General features: G+C 31.6%; 3 protein-coding genes across 4 annotated transcripts in view; 2 read left to right on the top strand and 1 right to left on the bottom strand.

The window, feature by feature from the left end:
• Positions 1-335: 335 nt before the first annotated feature.
• LOC134708456 (tetratricopeptide repeat protein 16-like) lies at positions 336-13,990 on the bottom strand. Of its 2 annotated transcripts, XM_063568984.1 has the most exons (13): positions 13,898-13,990; positions 11,469-12,104; positions 10,904-10,939; positions 9,878-10,032; positions 8,350-8,682; positions 7,334-7,463; positions 5,717-5,931; positions 5,139-5,386; positions 4,360-4,511; positions 3,758-3,850; positions 2,909-3,117; positions 1,468-1,663; positions 336-1,111 (listed from the first exon to the last, which is right to left on the bottom strand). In XM_063568984.1, exons 2-13 carry the CDS (start codon positions 12,015-12,017, stop codon positions 899-901), a joined length of 2,529 nt encoding a protein of 842 aa, XP_063425054.1. In that variant the 5' UTR covers positions 12,018-12,104; positions 13,898-13,990; the 3' UTR covers positions 336-898. The 2 variants fall into 2 exon arrangements, with proteins under 2 accessions (XP_063425054.1, XP_063425056.1); XM_063568986.1 differs by lacking the exon at positions 10,904-10,939 and having other exon boundaries at positions 338-1,111.
• Positions 13,991-14,072: 82 nt separating this feature from the next.
• The window catches only part of LOC134708455 (uncharacterized), a 38,282-nt gene continuing 28,713 nt past the window's right edge, over positions 14,073-23,641 (top strand). The window contains exons 1-5 of the mRNA XM_063568983.1: positions 14,073-14,222; positions 16,282-16,472; positions 17,249-17,415; positions 18,151-18,258; positions 18,637-18,718. Coding sequence (XP_063425053.1) covers positions 14,145-14,222; positions 16,282-16,472; positions 17,249-17,415; positions 18,151-18,258; positions 18,637-18,718 — 626 coding nt within the window. The 5' untranslated portion in view covers positions 14,073-14,144. The remainder of the gene's footprint in view (positions 14,223-16,281; positions 16,473-17,248; positions 17,416-18,150; positions 18,259-18,636; positions 18,719-23,641) is intronic.
• Positions 19,707-22,785, top strand: LOC134708457 (uncharacterized). Its single transcript, XM_063568987.1, has 3 exons — positions 19,707-20,894; positions 21,111-21,184; positions 21,488-22,785. Exons 1-3 carry the CDS (start codon positions 20,870-20,872, stop codon positions 22,727-22,729), a joined length of 1,341 nt encoding a protein of 446 aa, XP_063425057.1. The 5' UTR covers positions 19,707-20,869; the 3' UTR covers positions 22,730-22,785.

The following is a 23,641-nucleotide window of genomic DNA, read 5'->3' on the forward strand; positions in this document are numbered from 1 at the left end:
ATTTTATGTATGGTATAATAAATTTAGAGTATTTTGTCGTGCAAATCATTGTCTTATTATTAAATAAACCTTTAACCTCATTTTACTATGCAGGTATAATTCCTTATAAACATGATCGACTAAAATAAATAAATAACTGCACTTTATTTAATCAAATAAATGACATTAGTGCTCTGCGCATTTGTAATAATAAAAGTTTTAAACTTAAAAAGATATCTTTTTCATTGAAAAGCACCTATGTCTTACAAAATTACTTTTAACAAACAAATACATTGTACAGGTAAGTTTTTTTCTGAAGTTTGTGTGTATTTTGAAATAAAAAATCTCTTAAAAATAATTTGATCAAGTTTCCAATAAATGAAATATATGTGCCAGTTCTTATCTTCATAGTGAAAGCTGTTCAAAGAAAAAAGAAGTATTTATTAGCCAACAATCTTCTTAATCATTTTTCAAACTTTCATGCAACACATCAACCAGCCTAACATATTTCAGAATGTCTAATTATATAGAGGTTTTACTTAGAAGGAAGACATATATACATTAAGTCAAAATATTGTTTTGACAAATCATTCACACAGACAGCAGAGTACACCAGTTTATGATAATGTTCATGATTTAATTTATGACAATGAATTTAATGCAGGTTATGAAACTTTATACAATTGGCACTCATAATTTGACATGAACTATTTTCAGCACTTAAGTCTGTGTATCACACCACATCCTGTGACATCTGCAACTATGCATTCATTCATCACTCTCTGTGTTGGCATTCCACAGAACTGGCAGTGATTATTGCCTTTACACACTTCCTATGGCTCCAAAGAGGTAACCATTGCATATTATGCCATGGGACATAACTCAATGTTCAAATTATATATTATCTCCCTTGTTTATTTCAAGCATCAACAACTGGAATTCCCTGTGTAAATTGTCTCCAGTTTGTACTACTTCCTTTATTTGCACTTTCTTCAGCTAATCTGGATTTTCTCTTAAATGCACGACCGCCATACAATGGTTTGGATGAGGGAGGGGGTAAGGGACACACCCTCCCACCGGAGTATTTCAAAGTTCTTCTTTCTATCATCACAGTTTTAACATCCTCATGCACCTATAATAAAAAAACCAGATAATTATATAAATCAAAATCTTATATTAAAAACACAATTTTCTTAAATATACCAAACAGCACAAATATCATAAGCCTCACAATTAGTCTAAACTGGAGAAATAATTTCCCAAAGGCAATACGGGTTGTTGATCTCATAAGAAAAACATTCTGTTGTATGTAAGAAGACGAAATACATGAAATAAAACAAAAGTGACAATGCATGTATCAGAAATTAAAATCTATATAAAAAAAAATCTGATAGTAAGATCATATTTTTCAAAATCCAGTGAGGTCATAATTTTCAACACATATTTGAAAGATTAATTTCCTAGTTTCAATGTAACATTGTAATTTACCTGTTTCTTCTCTCCTGCCAGCTTCAAGTTGAAATCTCTTTCATCCATACAAGCTTTCAGGTCAGGGAAACAACTTCCTGATTTGTACATTCTCTCCTCCACATTAGAGATGTCAGCATCTTCCTGGCTCCATGTTGACTTAGCAGACGCTGACATTAATCCAGGGTCTTTTGTTAATTCTTCTATATCTGCAGAACTAAATTAAAAAAAAAAGATTTTTCAATCTACATTCTCTTTTTAAATAGAAAACTACACTTATTCAGAGTGATCTCAGTGGTTACTTTAACAGTCAAGGTTTATGAGCATTCATGATGAATGTTAATTCAGAAAAGAGCCTTGGACGCACTATTGAAACACTATTTTCATAAGACTTGTTATAAGAGTTTAATAAGTACAACTCTAAACAGTCACAACTCTTATTTGTATAAAAAGACGCTTCTATGCTATAATAACTTTAAATAAGACATCTATAAGAAACTTTGTGTAAGACCACTATTTGGTGGCAGGTGAGGTGGTTTCTTCAAACCATTTCTACCAAAAAAAAAAAATCCTAGAAAAAGGACAGCCTGTTGGGATAAGTAAAGATCATAGGAACTTCTACACATTGATCTTGATAAATATCAACAGTTGGCCACAATGTGGATCTTTTTTGGCAAGTGTACAAGCAAAAAGCTTCACATTGTATGTAGCAGCTAATGTTTAATGATATCTATACAAATCTTATAAAGTGTTATTTTTTATCTTTTCATGGTCTTTTTTCCACCATATACAGTTTCAAGCTTGAGAAAAGTAAGCTTGATAAGATCTCCTCACATGTTGTGATGTCCGACTATTATTCCATAGGGCTATTCCAGAAAAAAATGTAGGGGGGGGGGGGGGATTGGAAGGCAGTTTTTGTCAGCACCCGCCACCCATACAATTGTAATTGAGAATTATAGTGTGAAAAGTTGCTCTGATACCCATCACCCATGTATTATTAATACAATGTGCCTTCCAACCCCCTCATACATTTTTTTCTGGAATAGCCCTCAGACATTGTATGGTGCTGTCACATTCTCAAAGCTGTGATAGGCAAAGGAAGGATGATAAGATGAACTGAAAGGAACCTTTCAAATAAAAAAATTGTCTTTAGTACTGTGGATTCATTAATATTCCTTTGATAAAAATTATCATGGATTTCGTTGGTACAGGCGAACCACAAATTTAAATGTCCAACAAATTACACATATTCTTAAGGAATGTATGCAGACTTTGCTTAAAAAAAACAAAATCAAATATCCACAAATATCAAGTTTTGCTCAATCCACGGAAATTGGAACCCACAAATAAATGAATCCACAGTATAGTATTCAAAGGTTTTTTAAATAAGAAGATATCATTTTAGATATGTGGGAGAGGGAATATCACAAGTGATAAGACTATGGTAACTATGGTTACTAACCTAACAACTGTAGATGATTTTTTAGGCACTAGGACTGTTGGGTACAGTATGCCACGAAGGATTGTTTTAGCCTGGTCAGCAGCCCTACTGTTGACCACATCACCAACAGACTTTCCTGGAAACAATCTGGACAGGATGGACAGGACCTCTTCATTAGTAGGGTCCAATAAAAGTCCCATAATCAAGTCTTGTCTAGCACCTTGCATATTCTAAAAAATAAAAATCAACGAAGAGAAGGTTATGTCTTGTAATCGTAATATAAAGAGGCTGTTAAAAATCATACAAGTATGTGAGAAGAAATTCAAAACTATGAATTAATTATCTATGTGACTAATCTTTTTTTCTCAATTGAATTGTTTCATAATTTCTATGTCATGGCCTTTTACAGTCCTCTATATGGTATGTGGTTTTTCTCATACTTTACAGTCCTCTATATGGTATGTGGTTTTTCTCATACTTTACAGACGTCTATATGGTATGTGGTTTTTCTCATACTGAATAGTTGTATGGTTGCCCATAATTTATTACATCCACTTCATTTAAACTTTGGTTGATACTTGTCTCATTGGCAATCATACCACATCTCCTTATTTTTATATGAACACCTGAAGGAAATTATTTGCTAGATTTATAATATCAATTCATTTTTAAATTCAAGTGACCCAAAAAAGGCTCAACATGCCTTGTTATTTGTTATATACACAGCAAAATTTATACCTCACAATAAAATGCACTGCATGCTTAAAATTTGCAACATTAAAAAATAAATCAGAAAGATTATATTGTTGGTATTCATATTCATATAAGGATTATAAGCAACATACTCCCCTAATTCATATCTTTACCTACCTCCATCATATATCTTGCTCTGGACCTTGATATATAGTAACTCCCCATCTTAATATTGTACTGGAGTGCTAGAGTAAATTTAGATTCTGCTTCCTGTAGAATAGAATAATATAGTCATAGAATCATACTCATTCAATATTTCTAATAAATAGTGTAATGCAACTGGAAATGGTGTACACAAGGAGTTCCAGGGTTTGGTGGTTTTTTTTGTGCTTGCTTATTTATTTCAAAAAATATTCCAGTATCAAAAACTTTGTGTAAATTGATCAGAATTGTCAAGAAGTATGTTCTCCAGGTTCATCACCTATTTCTCATCCTTGTACATGCACAAAATCTGTATGTTATTATATGTAAAAATATCTTGTACAATTAACTTGGTTTTATAAGAAATAACGAATCTAAAAATCTGCATTTAACAAGGGAAATAATGAATAATTTGAAAATAGAGTTATGTCCCATGATGGCTACCTCAGATTTCTTACTTTTGAAGCAATCTACTACTATATTAATGCCAAAGTCATTCTACCATTTAGATACTACAAAGAAATTTATTCTTTTTATAATACTGTTAACAAAATATTTACCACTTATGGTATACTTACAGGGTAGTTTTTATCTTGGTATGCTACAGTAGCATATTCATTATAAATCACTGACACTCGGTTTTTCACATTGCTATCCATGGAATCTAGGTCTAAGGCTTGGTGGTAATCTTGTAAAGCAAAATTATAATCTCCTTGTCTAAAGAAACAATCTGAAAATATTAACAGATTGTTTGTGAAATAATTGATTTAAAATTCTTAAAAGAGAAATATATTCAATTCAATTAAAAGTTTTATTGCCATATACATTTTGTAAACTTTACAGTTTGTGACATATAACAACAACAAAAACAAATAAAGACAATAACTAGGTAACTCAATATATATACACAAATTCAGGTAAATATTTAAGGGTCCCCTGTCTTCAGTTCCATTGTCTTTTTTATAAAAGGATCCTAGTTTATTCACTCTAGCACTTAAAATAAATGGTTAATCAATATTGGATCTAAAATAAGATTTAAGGTGTTCTTATTTCTAATTCTGTCAAATCGAAACAAAAAACTTTTCTTATTACATCTCAGATATAAAAAGACAATCTATACTCTTCTAAATATTCTGTTAAAATTAGATCAGGTTTTTGAATTGTATTCCTAAAGACCACAGTTATGCATCATTTATAGGAATACTGAGTCAGATATCGATACTATATATAAGAAATGTGTGCCTAATTCCTCCCCTTAAGCAAAAACATAGAAGCTAATACAACAATATAATAATCTACCAAAGACTACATCATAAACAATAAAGGACTCGTGTAAATCATTTAACTAACTAATTACCTCCCCTGTTGATGTAAAGTCCCTTTTCTCTCTTCTCTCCTTTGATAGCTTTATTCAACAAAATAATAGCTTCATCATAAAATCCTTTTGTAAAGCATTCCACAGCAAAATCATTGTAAGTCAACAAAAGTTGTCTTTGTGATTCAATATAGACAGGACTCTCTTCATTATGGTCACATTTATCTAGCGCCAACAGGAAGTCATCTATTGCAGCATTAAAATCAGCTAATCTTCTGTGTAATGTACCCCTGAAAAAAATCAACCATAAGACTTTTATCTTTTATTAAACTGAACCTCACTCTTGACAGTTACATTTTAAGCCAAAAATGGGAGACAACTTTAAAACAAGCTTGCATCCAGATTTTATTATTCCTGTGTAAATTTATATAGTTTTACTAAAAGGTCTGTTTACGCATATTTTAAATAACATAGCTTTTTGTTAACAAAACATATTCTCTCTTTTTCTAAATATAAACATCACCTTAAGTTTTGTTTGGTCTTATGATATTCATTTTATTGCACAAACATTTGTTAAACTTAGTTCCATCAAACTTTATCAAAAGCAAAATTTCCATTACCTAAGAACATGAAAATCTGCAACAGCTGGGTCAGTTTCTATAGCAACAGATATTTTCTGCAGTGCCTCTCTATGTTTTCCAAGCAGGTTTAATTGCATGGCATGATGTTTATTCTCTAGAGCTCGTTTCTCCAGTTTAATCGTCATTGCTTTGGCTTCAGGGTGGTCTTCATTTAACTTCATGGCATCTTTCACATCATAATAACACAATGTGGTCTGAAAAATACCAAAGGGATTAAACATTTTAACAACCTAATTATATAATCAAATGTAAAGTCAGTAATAAAGGCTTTTATGGGTTGTACACAAACTACACATAATCATTAATTATATATTTCTAATTCCTAGGCACTAGATAGTTCAATGGTTTATTTTATTTCTTCTAGTGATTTTTGAGTTATACATCAAATAAAGCTATCAACCAAAACTGTGTCTCTCTTGCATTTACTATGTACACATTTCTTTTAGGGCCAGCTGAAGCTCGTCTGCAGGTGCTGGGTTTTCTAGCTGTGTTAAAGACCCATTCTTGGCTGATTTCTTCACATTTATTTTCGTGGGTTTCAATTTTTGTGGATTGAGAAAATCTTGCATTTTTTCGTGGATATTTGATTTCGTGGTTTTGTCAAAGCCTACTACAACCCAATAGCAAATTTGTGATTTGTTGAATATCTAAATTTGAGGTTCACCTGTACCAACAAAAACCACAAAATTTGGTATCCCATGAATAATAGGGAATCCTCAGTACTTAAAGACTATTACCTACGTAGATCTTCACAGTTCTTTCGATATGAAGTTCAGGATTACTTTTTATCCTGCATTTAGGTCTCCTACTATACAGATACAGCCCTACGGATATCGCTATGCTGTATCTGTATACTATACAGATATCGCTTTAAATCTCCGCCCACTGCCGGACTGAGTATTGTTTGAACCTGTGTGACCTCAAAATGTGTATTCCAGTTGCCTTCCTATGACTATGAGAATTGTCGATTTCAAAACTTGAATGTGTATGATTGTGTTACAAAATCAACCATGTCAATTTCAGCATGCATGTTTAGTGAATGTCAAATCTGAAGTGTAGGACAACTCGTACACTTCTGTTTCAAATTTGACAATGTTTTGTTATTTGTTTTTACTGTTGAAATTAGTTGTTATGTTAACATAGATAACTATTCACCTTGATCGATGTAATATTGTTGACAACTCGAGATTCTTTTTTTTGCGAACCCGTCTTCAGCGTAATGTGTGATTTTGATATTACTACGCGGGCCTCAAGGGATTACAAATCGAAAATAAATGCTACTATGTTTAGTTTTTGTGTCTTTCAAAACACAAACAATATTCAGAATTAATTGCAGGATAAAGACAATAACTGTTTAGTGTCTTTAAATATCAGCTGTATTTGTACTCGGCTCGAAACAGGTGTAGTAGCTCGCTAAAAGCTCGCATACACCTTGTTTCCTAGCCTCGTACAAATACAGCTGATATTTAAAGACACTAAACAGTTATTGTCTATCTATTCAGTATTTTAAATTTGTCTCCTTATAAATTTCAAAATAATAATTTTATAGATGAACTATTTATTTAATCTTGTTCTTTTTACAGAAATATTACTTACATTTCTGAACATTTCATGTAATCTAGCTCTCATTATATATAGATCAGGATTGTCATTTTCAGATTCTAATCTTTTATTAACTAAAGCTAAACATTCTCCATGTCTGTGTAAGGCTGCTAAGCATGTCATACTGAAAACAGAAAAAATACCAAATGAACTTATTCAGGAACTTGATCTTATACGCATGAATGTACAATTCAGAATAAAAATAATTGTTATAACTGCATTAACATTGTGAATAAACGCAACATGTCATTACAATTTATTTTAAATAAAGGTAAAATTTGTAGAACATACATTGTATGTGTACTTCTTAATGATAGTGTACATGTTTGTTTAAATGGAACAAAAACATATCATACATGTACCTTTTACTTTTTTCCATTACTGTTGAGTCATGCACTTATCTTGTATTATGTTGATTCAAACTGAATTTAGCATTTTAACATACATGTACATGTATCTGAAAAGTATCTCTATATTCAATGAATTAGGTTAAGGCTTGAGGGTGAAGGTGACTATCCTTCTATTTGTACTTGGTTACTATTTCTTTTATTCAAAAACCTTAAAATTTGGGGGCACTTCCTATACTTCCCCTTTAAAGCCTGAAATATGTGAATGGGTCAGCCTCAGGAAAATTATAAGAAATATAGGAATAGGTCAATAAAGTCCCCATTACTTCTTCATCTATCTTCTTTCTTGTGTTCCAAGCTGTTTTTATCAACCAAGTTTTTCTTTTTTGGCACTTTATAAGTATTCCTCTCTTATAATATTACAGACCATTATATACACCACATGAAATTCAAACAATATGGGAAAAGTTTACATTCTTACCTACGCAATGAATGAAAAGGTATACATTTTTAAAATCTAAATTATTTGAAAAAGGTGGGGTAAAAGAACCCAAGCAGCACCCCTTATCAATTTAGTATTGAATTAGCCCCCCCCCCCCCCCAGGAGCATCTTAATAAAATTGCAATTAATTTATGTGAACTGTTATTGATTTTGAGTAGTACCTCCTAATATGATATCCCACATTATCAGGTGCCATTTCTGCAGCTCTGGCAAATGCTTCTAGAGCTTCAGGATAAAGTCTTTGATCAAATAATGTTTGTCCTTGGAAATAAAACAAAAATGCTAGTCTTTTATAATAATCATCATTTTCTGGCTCCATCAAACACACTCTTTTGTAATTCAAAATGGCTGATTGAAAATCACATAATTGGATGTAGGCTTCAGCTCGCTCTACGTAATAGATATGTAAGTCTCTCAAGGCTAAAGATTTGTTGATAAAGTTAATAGTTCCAGTAAAGTCTTTCTTCTCCTTCAATTCCATAGCTTTAGCAAAACTGGAAAATAGAAAGTATAAACAATATTACAATTTTTATTTGCAATTCATAATATTTTGAATACAATAATACTGTATTTTTGCCATTCCTGTAGTTGACCCTACAATTAGTTGTCTCCCTTAACTTTGTTGGACAGAATTTTAACTCTAGCAAATAGAACAAGTTTATTTGTGCGTTTCATGTGTGTAACCTTTTTGTTTTTTCAAATCTTTTTATCTCATTTAATTATTTGTTAAGCTCAAAACCTTTGAAAATATTTGAAACCTGTTGTTATTTTTCACTAAAATTTTATTGCTGAGATATAGCCTTTCTGTGCAAATGCAGCAATAAAGCTAACAACAATCAATCTATCAATCAATCACTAAAATCTGGTTGAAATGCATATACTGTTATATATCACTTTCAGTTATCAAGCTTTGGGTGAACTGAAGCTCATTTTATCCAGTACAATTTTTAAAATTGAGAATGGAAATGGGGAATGTGTCAAAGAGACAACAACCCGACCATATAAAAAAAACAATAATAACAGCAGAAGGTCACCAACAGGTCTTCACTGTAGCTGGAAATTCCCGCACCCGCAGGCGTCCTTCAGCTGGCCCCTAAACAAATATTTACTAGTTCAGTGATAATGAACGCCATACTAATTTCCAAATTGTACACAAGAAACTAAAATTTAAAAAATACAAGACTAACAATGGCCAGATATATCAGTATATATTTGTATATATCAGTCTTCAATTGAAAAGAGAGACAATTCTTATGAAAAATGTATAAATTTAGAAATTCAAATTGATAATTGGCAAATGAACTGTACAGTGGTCTTGTTAGCCCAAAATAGAAGTGTGTGCCCTTTTGCCCATTCCCAGTGCCTTTTCTATCCTAAAAAACTGCCCTGCCCTCTACTTTTACCCTGCCCCTTTCAATTTCTAGCTGGACACTGAACTATATTGCTAATATCATTCTTGTTATAATGTCACATTGATTTCTAACTGTGTCCATCCTAGAATTTTTGCCATTTCCGAATACCTACCATGTAAGCATCCAATACACTGTTTTATGCTGCAGTTTGAGTGCATATCTAGAAATAATACTACCTGGTGAAAAAGTTCATATTAAAATAAGTTTTGTGAACTACTGACTGAGTCCCATAAAACACCCTATTTTTTTGGCATATATGTGTAACAAGAATATTTACTGTTCATTTGCCCTGGCATCAATTATCTCTTGCATTCCTGGTGAATATTTACTGACTGGTTCCCATGACTCTGGTTGAAACAGGGTTTGTTGGCGGCGCTTAGCATCATCTAAAGTTTGTTCGTCTACAGCAGTAGCAAATACACTTGATGCTGCCTGGACAAAAAAACATAATGTAAATTAATTATAATCTAGATAGATATATAATATAACTTATGAAATATAAAGGAAAAAAGGTAGTTGTGCAGATTATAAATTTGCAATAATACAAATTGAATTGAATAAAAAAAATCATATGAATGTTTTGTAGATAACAAAATATGACCAATTGAACACTCAGTCACAGTTAAGTTTCCAAGAGATTTCAGATTATCAGTGTTGCTGCAGAGTTTCAAATTCACATTGTTCATCAAAAGCAAATATAGCAAACATGATGCTTATTCTATATACATTGTATGATTGATGTGAAAATATTGTCAGTTTGTCAATGATTTATTATTTAAATTTTTGTATTTTTTTTTCATGTATTTTAATTTCCTTATCACATGCCTCTGTCATGTCTGTTAGCATAGAATTTCTTACATTAAGTGAAAAACTGCAACAAATCGCCTCATGATATGAATGAATATCATATAATTGATGGAATAATTGGTAGAATCATTATTTAACTAGAATTTAATAAAACTCTGTGAGTATAATACTCCTTAAATAAGATTTCAGTAAAAAACACATACAATCATGTCATGCATGTACAACAAGCAAAACAAGGTGTGGTTAGTAAATAATGTATCCAATTGTTAGGAACAGGTTTAAATGCACAGAAAATTAAAAAATAAAATCATAATATTAAGAAGGGAGGAATGCAGCATGAGTTACAGTGTATTTACAAATGTAACAGTGACAACAAACATTAGAATTAAATAAACAAAGGATAATAAGGGTGGATTGTTTTCAGAACTGCCAAACAACAGACTGAACAGGGTACTGTGAATTATCTGTGTATTCTTATATTGATTCTGTTTCTCACCCCAAAGAAAACTTTGGCAAATGCTGGTTTTTCTTTCTAAAAAGCAATACTACATTAACTAGGAACTGTATAACGATTTAACAATTAATAAAATATAGTTTTGATTTGAACATGAATTACTGTACATGTGTAGTACATTTGTATTGAAAAACATACTTCATTTCACCTTTTTAATACATAAAGAGATATAAAACATACATGCACATGAATCAATACCAAATCAATGCACAGTGGAATAAAAATATACATAGTTACATTTGTACATGTTCATGCACATACATGTCACACACATAAAGTTGGTTTGATCTTATTTTTTCAAAACTAGATTTTTCTTCTTCACAAATACAAATATACATTTTATATACATGTACTGTACAGTGTATAATTAACTTTTAGACAAGCCATTTCAACTACAAAACTTTAAACTTTAAGTTTTGTATGATTCTAATTTTTTTTACCGTTGTTAATGTCTGTGTCATTTTAATCTTTTGTGGATAGTTGTCTCATTGGCAATCATAACTCATCTTCTTTTTTGTATTTTAAATCTAAACAATATATACCATACCTGTTGTTTAGCTGAATTGTTGTCATCAGGTTGTTTCTCTTCTTCAGCTTTCTCAGGAGCTTTCACCAATGCCATAGAATTCTGTGTATCATCAATTCCACTGGTACTTGTTTCGTCATAGGTAAATGTGGAAGACTCTTCCACTATTTCTTTCATTGCTTTCTCAACTCTGTTATCCTGTTCTTCCAGAAATTTGGTATTGGATTTATTAAACTGGTGTTCTAATGATGGGTAAAACTGATCAACTTTTATCAGTTTTGGATCTATTTTATATGTTGATATTTTTACATTAAATGGGTTTTCACTGCCTTGAGTCTTAAGAAATTCCCCGCCACCTAGATCACTGGTCATTTCTTTAGGTTTTTCGGGTGGTGGGGGTACTTTTTCTGGGGCAGTCTTTTCCACTTGTTCCTTCTTTTCATTTTTAATTTGTTTTTCTGGTTCCTTGTTTGCTTCTTGTACATCTTCATCAGGCTGGTCCTTAGTTAAACTTGTGTCAACACCACCAGACACAACATACTCAGTCTTACGCTTTCTTTTATCGGCCATGGTTGATGGATTTATTTATTAGAAGAAGCAATTGATTTTTTTTACTTCATGTCACATCTCAGAATTCATACAAATTACTTGATTTAACTGAAAAAAAGTGATATATAGATATAGAAAGATGTGATATGAGTGCCAATGAGGCAACTCTCCATCCAAGTAACAATTTATAAAAGTAGACCATTATAGGTCAAGGTACGGCCTTCAACATTATTTTCATCATAATAATACCAATACATATATTTTGATCATCATAACTGAATTTTATCTGATACGAATGATTGTTATTATCAAGTCTTCAGTCTGCACCAATTTAGCTACTAGTCTAATGCATAAGACGAAGTAAAAACAAGAATGTGTCCCCAGTACACAGATGCCCCATCCACACTATCATTTTCTATGTTCAGTGGACCGTGAAAAGGGGATAAAATCTCTAATTTGGCATTAAAATTAGAAAGATCATATCACATGGAACATGTTTACTAAGTTTCAAGTTGATTGGACTTCAACTTCATCAAAAACTACCTTGACCAAAAACTTTAACCTGAAGCGGGACCAACGAACAGACCAGAAAACATAATGCCCATAAATGGGGAATAAAAAACTGACAAGTAATTATGTGTTAAACAATTTTTTATAAGACATTGTATGAGAAATCATGATATGTGTGTTCAAGCTATACAAAATCTTTCATCTTAAAGTTGATGCATCTTTGGACTCACCTGAGTCCAGACAGATTTACATGAGTCCATGACTCATGGTCTCACATTAATCAGAACCCTGATTTATCTAGATCAGCCTGTTTCTAAGAACTGCAAATCCGGAAACCTGATCCTGAGCACAAAATAATTTTTTTATTACTACATGAGAAATTTCTATGAGAAATGGTGTACCATAAGAGGAAGTTACACTAGTACAAGAGAGACAAGTTCATTAAGTTGTGTCAATTTTGACCTTAGGATCAGGACCATGCAAATAACAATCAGTTGTTCATGATTTTGTTGAATTGTTGGTTTTTGTTTTTATGAAAGTGATAAAGTTTCCTGTTTCCTTCACCAGAACAAAAAGATGTTAAAATATCAGTGGGTAATTCTGATAAATCCATGTTAAAAAGTCACAAATATTTGCTTGAAATACAATTTAAAAGTGTTATTCGGTCATTCCTAGTTCGAGATTACTCTGACGTACAACGACTATTTTGCCAGACAAGCTGGGTTCGTGGGTCCCAATGTCAGACTACATGTAGGTCATTCAAAGGTGTCATTCGGATAATGACATTGTTATTCAGTCATTCCAGGTGTCATTCAAATAATGACATTGTTATTCGGTCATTCCAGGTGTCATTCGGATAATGACATTCTTATTCAGTCATTTGAGGTCTGTTCGCCCTATAACACATTCCCCCTTTTCACATATACACATTCGCACCTAGTCCAAATAATTATGACGTCTTGAAAGGCTATTATAATTTTTTTCTTTGACGCCTTACTTCGACGATGTAAGGCGTCAAAGAAAAAAATTAAAATAGCCTTTCAAGACGTCATAATTATTTGGACTAATTCGCACCCAAAGTCTGTTCACACACACGTTTGCAACCTTTTTCATGTTTTTATTGGTTTGGTTGTAGGATATAAAAGGACCTAGGGCGCAAACCTGTGAGTGTAAGATGGGAACATGTATTGGTCGCGAACAAGCCTGATACCAACAGTATTGGTTATTTATCTGTTTACACATCAACTGATGTTGATCTGGTTTTGAGAAAATATATTTGCATATTTTTATTATTCATATTTTTGCAATAACATTGAAGTTTAAATATGTGTGTGGTAAATTTCGATTATAATTGCTCAAAATTGTAACTGCCAGATCTGTAAAAAACAAACCTGCACTGTTTGTGACAGTTACACCACGACCCAGTGCCGCCATATTGTTAACATATATTGCTATGGTAGTTGGATAACTGTCCAAAATCGAAGAAGACGAATGTTCTGATTGGAAGAATGATTTATATAAACCAATCAGAAGGCTCGGTACAAATCCGACTTGAAACCATTGTAAACAATATGGCTGCCTTCTATTAATTATTTTTCTCCGCAACTTTTTATAATGACAACGACAACAGGCAAATAAATGGATGACTTAGCCGACACTTACAGTAGTGATGAGTATTGTGCTGAAGCAGAGCAATCAAGAAAAGCTAATTCTACCGTAATTGTTTAGAATTGGATTTTTATGCTATATCCTCAGTCTCAGAGTACAGAGAGAAAGCTCTACTGTGATAGTCGAGTTTGACATATTTATACACTGTTACTACTAAGTTTTCAAACTTCTGTGCTCAGAGGATTGTAATGGGGGTACCCTCATGAGTATAACTAAAAAAAAAGCCTGTTGTACATGTATGAAAGATGACTTCCTTTTGGACAATTCACCTTATCACTAATCACGGCTGACCCGGCTGCTTGAACTTTTGACACACACAACATTCACTTTTTCATTGTGGCGTCAGATATTTTGTATTATGACATCAAAATTTTACGGGAACCTGTGTGAGATCTTTAGTCTTTAGTCTTTCATGTCTTTAGAAGTGTCAACTTGACACTATAATCTCTCTGTAATTTGAATCACACTGGTAAATTTACGTCACTTTTGTATAAAACTCATTGGTACATTTGTATTTATGATGTGGCACTGCAGAAAAAATATATAGCTAAATAAATAATTAAATAATTATACCCCGCTTTAAAAAAGGGGGGTATACTGTTTTACCTCTGTCTGTCCGTCCATCAGTCCGTCCGTCAGTCAGTCCGTCCCATGAAACTTTCGTCTCATTTTTCTCAGGAACTACACATCCACCCTTTCTGTAATTTGGTATCAACATTTATATATGTCAGCCATACCGTGTGATGCGTTTTCAGATTCATCATTCATCGACTTCCTGTTCTTTCTGTAATTTGGAATCAACATTTATATATGTCAGCCATACCGTGTGATGCGTTTTCAGATTCATCATTCATCGACTTCCTGTTTACCGAACACTTGTATGATTTTACACATAATAGCCAAGTTGAAAATTTTCGTCACATTTTTCTCAGGAACTACAATACAAGGATTTCTGAAATTTGGTTTCAGGGTTTATCTAAGTCAGCTATACCCTGTGATGCGTTTTCAGATTGATCACTTGACAACTTCCTGTTTACCGAACACTTGTATGATTTTACACTTGATAGCCAAGTTGAAAATTTTCGTCACATTTTTCTCAGGAACTACAATACAAGGATTTCTGAAATTTGGTTTCAGGGTTTATCTAAGTCAGCTATACCGTGTGATGCGTTTTCAGATTGATCATTTGACAACTTCCTGTTTACCAAACACTTGCATATTTTTACACTATTAATATTATCCACTTGCGGCGGGGGTATCATCAGTGACTCACAGTTTCACTTGTTATTACCAAAAAAATTGATTTAAAATTGAATGATGTCTGACAACAAAGGTCATTTCTACCCTTGAATCTTCACCACTTGCATGACTTGAACTATTTTGTATTATGACATTAAGATTTTTCAGGAACCTTTATCATGTTTATGATGACCAGCAATGGCATATAAATAAAGATAAGGTGTATACTTAGCCTTAAGTACACAATTTTGTAGTTTACATTTATACATGTATCTCCTTCTTAGAAATAGAGCATATGCTTATTGATGTCAAGTCTTAATCAATAGGAGACTGAGCAATTTTAAAAACTACAGAAAACCAAAATAACAAAATTTGAAATGGTTTTTTTTCTTACAGTTCCTGTATCTTTAATAAATATCTATGATAAAGTGTGACACATGTGCAAGTTTTCTACATCTTGGTGGTTATCTTTTTATTGAAAAATATAAAAAGAAAAAAGAAGATGTACTGACTCTGAAATTGAATTGTTAGAACGCTTAGAAGGGCAAACATAAGCTTTGAGATAAATGACAAATAATTGGTGATATAATAATTTGCTTTTATACTTGTCTGTTTGGTTCAGTTTTATCAAAATATTTAAGCAAAGAAACATTGCTTAAAATGTATGTCATGTACATATTGTATGTCCCCTCCTGGTTATTTAAACATGTATGTAAATACATTATACACATATCCCATTTGTACACACTGAGTGAGTGATACATATTCATGATTTATCATTACATTGTCTGTCTTTATCAGTTGTAATTGCTTTCATAGTTGTTATACAATGATACAATGTTTATGTACCAACATGTTTACTTTTTAGAAATGGCTGAAATCATCAAATGTATCACTAAATCATCTGCAGCAGGTCAAACCAATGTCTGTCTATAACTTTGGACTGGCAAATAAAAAAGACCTTAAAGCTACAAACTTAACATCACAGAGAAGTAACAGTTTTACCAATCTAGTGCCAGAACCTGTTATACAGTCTGTTAATTCTCAGAGAACTGCCTGGTAATATATTAAACATACTCTCAAAGTATCATATTTTGTGGAATTTTGATTTTTTTTGTGGGGAAAGGGGGGGATGTTTTTCTCAAACAAATCAAAGAAGGAGCATCTAAAGAATCCATTGTTGGCTGCATATATAAAAAAAAATGTAACTTAATATTACTACATGCATCTAGGACAAAATTGAATTGTTTATTATAAGGATTGCATCTACATGCATGACATGTAAAATGTCTAACATGTACACTAGTCTACAATACATGTACTATTGTAACATAAGTATACTAATTTTACAGGTATTAATTATTTGCATGTACTAAATTAAAACCAATTTAAATGTATCTATATTTAAAAATCAACCATTAATACATTATGTGAATGTGAATTTTTTTTAAACATCATTTAACATTGTCATAGTTCAAAAAAAGTCTGACGATACCAAGCAGACATTTACATTATAACCTCATAAATTGAAAACAAACTTACAATGGCAGAAAACCATGAAAAAAAATGCAAAAATGCATCATAGAAAAAACTAAACACTGAGCAAAACGAACCTGTGAAAAAGAATATTTTACATACATTTATTTACTGACAAGGGAGGTAATTATCAGAACCACTCTTGTATACTTGACACTTATGATTTCATTTATGATATTTTAGTATTTATGGATCTGTAAAAGAAACTTTTTTTTATCTCTGAAATAAACATTTCATTCATATAAATATGATAAGTTACCAGTTGAAACATTACAAGGCATGGAAATCTTTATTTTCAGGGGAAGTAATGCATCTATACCTGACCTTCTTAAAGCCAACACAAAAGCATCATCAAGGCCATCAAGTGCTAAAACATCAGCGAGGAAACATCACCCTCCTACTGGTAGAAAACAACGTCCTCAAAGTGCTAAAGAAGAATGCGTCCAACGTTCACCAGGCATTGCAGGTTAGTAGTTACTGTTTTAGTGTTATCCCATTCATTTTCTTATAGGATATAATTGTTAAAAAAGGTCTAGGTTTTACTATTGCACAAGCAATATATAACTACATCATCTTTACCTTATCTTTATGTGTTCTTTAACCCTTTCTTTTATGGATTTTTTTTCTTACATACTTGATTTGCATAGGATTTTTTCAATAAAAAAATCATCAGATTTAAAGTATTAATGCATGGTGAAAATGAATATTTCATCAATGAAATTAAAATCAGATATTCTCATGAGTATCCTTTTCATATTGAATACAGATTTTTTAAAGTCTGATGCAGACATTTTGTAGTCAAATTGTTTCAACTGAGGTACTACACTGAGTGAGGCCTCAAAAGGCGTCATTATGGAGGAAAGAGTTAAATATATTCAATAGAAAAGTTTGATTCACACAATAACATCTATAAAGAGGAGTAAAGGAGGAGCAAGATTGGTCCTTAAATAAAACTATACAGTTTCTTTCATTTATAATTTTGTTTTTAAATCTTTTATCAGTTATACAGCCACAAAATTAAGGAAATTTTGGAAATTCTTGACCATTTGACTCATAAACCCCTAATTATATTAATGTTAAACACAACTGTTGCTTTAAACAATATTCACACAGGAAGTTTATTTTAGGGTCAAATCTATTTATTTACTCTCCACAATTTCTGACATGTGAGTTTACTGAGCTTTGCATAATTTTGTTTCAGTAAAAGGAGCAAAATTTGATCCAACTGGAAGACCGCCAAAATCCTTTTCGGCTACAACGGGATGGATTGGACCTCCTGCTGGCATGAAATTTTCAGACTCAAATCAAGGTAAATTATACCTACACAAGTCTCATTGTGTCAAATAAAATATACCTACACAAGTCTCATTGTGTCAAGTAAAATATACCTACACAAGTCTCATTGTGTCAAGTAAAATATACCTACACAAGTCTCATTGTGTCAAGTAAAAGGCAAGAAATAATCTAGGATTTAGCAATACTTTTCTTAGTCTTATGCCTTGACATGCTGGTATGCACAGGATGAGCTGATCTTTGATATTAACATTCAATTTTGATTATATTTACTTTTTTAACTACCGTTGTGTAAATAAAAAAAGAACTTGTTTAAAATTAGTATTGATACAACTTTGTTATTGAATTATTTTGATTGCAGAATTGTTACATTAATGAGTTATTTTAATTGCAGAATTGTTGAAGTCAGCTAGGAAAACGCCTCCAGCACCAGCAGGCACACCTAGGCTCCATTTAGATGTAGATTTACAAAGCAAGTTAGTATATATGAAATAAAACAATTGGCTAAATATCGAAGATAGATGGAGTCTTTAACCTGACAACCAAATAAAATGCTATTTCGCACAGAAATGTGGTGGAATTTTTTCTTGCCATTTCTGTTTAAAACATTCTTTAAATGTCCTGAAACCAGGCTTTTTATCACTAGCTATATAGATGTTACACATGCATCAATGGATCTTGAGACTGGTAAATATAATAGAAAAGAAAAGGTATAGAGTATTTCATAATCAGTGCATGCACACTAAAAAACATAAAAAGCTTTTCTCATCGCTTGGCGTTCGGCGGCGGCGCCGTCGTGGGCGTCGTCTTGCGTCCGTCGTTGTTAACTTTTACAAAAATCTTCTCCTCTGAAACTACTGAACCAATTCAAACCAAACTTCATCTGATTGATTCCTAGGGTATCTAGAATAAAGTTTGTGTTTAAATTTCCATTTCATCAAAAAACATGGCCGCCATGGCTAAAAATAGAACATAGGGGTAAAATGCAGTTTTTGGCTTATAACTCAAAAACCAAAGCATTTAGAGCAAATCTGACATGGGGGTAAAATTGTTTATCTAGTCAAGATCTATCTGCCCTAAAATTTTTAGATGAATGGGACAACCAGTTGTTGGGTTGCTGCCCCTAAATTGGTAATTTTGAGGAAATTTTGCTGTTTTGGGTTATTATCCTGAATATTATTATAGATAGAGACAAACTGTAAACAGCAATAATGTACAGCAATTTAAGACTAAAAAATAAGTCAAAATGACCAAAATGGTCAATTGACCCCCTAAGAAGTTATTGTCCTTTATTATCAATTTTTAACAATTTTCATAAAATTTGTAAATTTTTACTAATACTGACCTCGGACTGCAGTGTTTCTCCTCCTTCTATCATTCTGCAGGCGAAGGATATGTTGAAGATGTTAATTTCAGATTGACAGGACCATTGACTATATGTAACTGTTTTCCACTGAAACTACAAGGATAAGTTCATTAAAGATAGAGATAATTGTAAGCAGCAAGAATGTTCAGTAAAGAAAGATGTACAAACACATCACAATCACCTAAACACAATTTTGTCATGAAATGTCTGCTTCCTTTGTTTAATTCACATATACCAAGGTGAGCAACACAGGCTCTTTAGAGGCTCTAGTTTGTTTAGTTATAAAATAGGCCATTTCTTGGTTGAATTGTCATGTTTTTCATGCCAAGTTGACTAAACAGTGTACTTTTCTAAATGTTGAAGGCAGTACAGTGACCATTTTGTATAGGTCATTTTCAGTTCAGCATGGAAAATTGACATATAATCGTCATATAACAGAATGAAAACATGTAGACTTTTTATCTTGAAAACCATCTTATTGGCTATGAAAAACAAGCTTAGAATTTTATTGAAACCTTTTCTAAATAACCAGTAATTTCTTTTGAACATGGTAACAATAGAGATAAAATAATGCACCTATCAAAAAAAATGTTTCAATATACATGTACTTCTTAACAACATAATTACGATTGCATATTGTTCCACAAGAACTTTTTATTTTAAAAAGTTTATGACTAGGAATGACTAGGGTAGTTTTAAATTAAAGTCAATTTTGCAATTTCAACATTTATTTCAAATGACCAACACAGAGTTAAAACATTTTTATAAAATTTCCTTGTATTGGTAGAATTGAAATCAAAATGTGACCAATGCATATGTTATTAATCATTCAGAAAACTACTAATTAAAAGCACTTTTGTTAATTAATCATGTAATTACATCCTACTCATTTTCTGACTTTAAAAATGTGTCAATTTTCTTACAGCTTATTAACACAAGCAGAATTGTTAATTAACACAAAATTTAATCTCATTTAGCCTTGAGGTACAAATTGCAAGTACTTCATTCATTAAATTAAGTACTTGTTAATTTAACCTAAAGATACATAATTAACAAGTACTTGATGACTGCATTAATTACTAATTAATCTGTAATGTGTAATAATTACTTGTAAGTAATTTTCACACAGTTGTATAGCCTAGGTATATATGTTATCTGAAATCTACATTTGTCATCAATTGCAATTTCATTTCTTTATCTAATAATCTACAAGTTTTACATGTTAACAACTTACAATTAAAATATTGGAGAAGATATCATCATGAAGAACTTGAATGATTTAAATGGTAAGTTTAATATAAAATTTAGGATCTTTTAACTTCTACTTTTAAAGTTAATTGTTGAAAAAAAACATAATTTGTATTTCCAATTTATTGAACAATAAGTAAATATTAACTATTTTTACTGTTCAGAAAATAGTCCATAGTAATAAGTGAATTTTTCAATAAATTGAATGTGTAGAAAATACAAGAAATTGTTATTATAATTTTTTATTTCTTTAGATTGGACTTTGAAAGATGCAGATATGCAGAATGGCTTCCAAAATGAAAACTACCAAATGTTAGAAGCAAATATGGTAAGTTATCTAATATATTTGTTTTCATAATTATCCTTTTGAAATATTTCTTAGAAGGTTTCCATGTGATACCAGAAAAACAAAACTAGCCAACAAATTTCTGTCCAAACACTGACATTTGAAATTTTTTGTATTTACAATGAATTTGATTTTTGTCATTTAACATTTCTGTATTAACAATGAAATTATATTTTTTTTCTGTTCTTACAATAAAGTATATTAAATATGTTCTGTGTTAACAACGAAATTAGATACAAATTTTGAAATTCAACTATTTTAAAAACTTGTTTTTTTCTTATTTAGCTTGCTATCAAAAGACAAGAACAAGAATTCTTAGCAGATTTTGAGGAGTTACGACAACAATTCAAAGACGTATTGTCCACTGCTGGGATGAACCAATCACAGTTCCCGGTTACTCCAAACAAAAATCTTGTACCAGTTGATCCCATGACCCCCACTTTTATGCTTACACCTAAAGGATTAACAGATTTAGACATTCAGAAATGCCTGCTAATCAACACTTTAAATGACTCCAAATCATACAGAGACCAGCTTCAATCTGATGGATGCAGTGATTCAGAACACTCTCCAATGTCTACTGATACTGAGTTATCTGATGACGAGGACGAAACTGTATTTATTGAAAGGGAGGTAGAAGGATGTGAAGAAGAGATTATTTATAATCTAGAAGATTCATTTCAATTTTCTACCTCATTTGTTACTGGGAATTTTGTTAATGGAAACCAAGAGAAGAAACAATCATTTGGATCATCAAAAAGTCAAGGTTCAAATCCTCTGGCCTCTTCCACCATGATGGAAGAACCAGTAGATCAAAAGAGATGTAAACCAGTTTGCAGGGGAGTATCTGTTCCAAAAGCTTCATCAACATTGCTGTATAAACCACGTCCTGAGAGAAAAATCCACAAGTCTTTTTCACCTATAATCAAGATTAAAGACCTTCAGATGAAGCCATTTTCATCAAATGTATCTCACAAAAGGGAAATAACTGTATCTAACAAAAGGGAAGCAACTATTGCTAATTCCAATACAGAAAGTGTATTCACATGGTCTCTTCAACATTCCTCAACGGATGTGCCTCTAGAGGAATCTTATTTGAGAACAGTAAAGAAAAGGTCAAACAGGCCGTCCCATTCATCTAGACAGATGTCAAAGGTCACGGTCAGGTCTCACAAGATGGCTTCAAAACCAAATCTACTTCCAAATGAGACAGTTAATGGAATGTCTTTGATAAAAGGGAAATCTACACACAAGAATGAAATACTGTCTGACAGTTTGAGCATAGAATACCCACTTTACAATTCATCCAAAACAATTCCTCGATGTAGTACAAAGGCCAATATGCAGAACTATAAAGCCAAAGACAGTCCAGATGATAAAGTATTTAAGAAACCTGTTGTTACTTCCAATGATGAACAAGTTCATGTTGAAAGGAAAAATTCTGTTGTAAAAAAACTTTTAAAATTCAGAGAAAGTTTTAAAAAGAAGAATGGCACAACTGATTTACGTACCCTTGCAATGTTATAAAGGCTTAGAATGACAATTTATAGATTTATATGAACTTAGAACTGTTATAGTGCTATTTACTGGATAATTATTGTTATTAACTTGTTACTTTTATGAATTGTTATTGATGATAATTAAAAGATTGAAAAATGGAATTTGTTATTTTTATTCATTTGTCAAAAAACACAATGAAAAATAGCAATTTTTAGGTTGGTCAAAAGAAAATGTGGTTTGATTGCTAATGAGTCAGCTTTACACAAGAGACCTAATAAAGCAGAAGTTAACAATTATAGATGACCATACAGCCTTCGGCAATGAGCAAAACCTATAACAAATAGTTACCAATAAAAGGCCACTAAATAAAAAAATGTAAAACAGTTCAAACAAGGTAAGTAATGGCCTTATTTATGTACACATGTACACAATGATGAACAAAAACAAATATGTAACACAGCCAAAAAACAACATCTAGTGTTTGAATTTTTGTCTTTCATGTATTAACTGAATTTGACCTCATATTCATGGTTTAATGATCAATGTTTAGTTTTTATGGTTTTTAAATGATCAATGTTTAGTTTTTATGGTTTTTAAATGATCAATGTTTAGTTTTCATGGTTTAATGATCAATGTTTAGTTTTCATGGTTTAATGATCAATGTTTAGTGTTCATGGTTAAATGATCAATGTTTTGTTTTCATGGTTTAATGATCAATGTTTAGTGTTCATGGTTAAATGATCAATGTTTTGTTTTCATGGTTTAATGATCAATGTTTAGTTTTCATGGTTCAATGATCAATGTTTAGTGTTCATGGTTAAATGATCAATGTTTTGTTTTCATGGTTTAATGATCAATGTTTAGTTTTCATGGTTTGTTTTGTAATAAAGCAAACCCAACCATGAAAACTGTCTGGCAGGCTATCTGAATTTACCTCAT

Source organism: Mytilus trossulus, chromosome 2, assembly GCF_036588685.1.
Source record: "Mytilus trossulus isolate FHL-02 chromosome 2, PNRI_Mtr1.1.1.hap1, whole genome shotgun sequence".
In the NCBI taxonomy this organism is placed as follows: Eukaryota; Metazoa; Mollusca; class Bivalvia; order Mytilida; family Mytilidae; genus Mytilus; species Mytilus trossulus.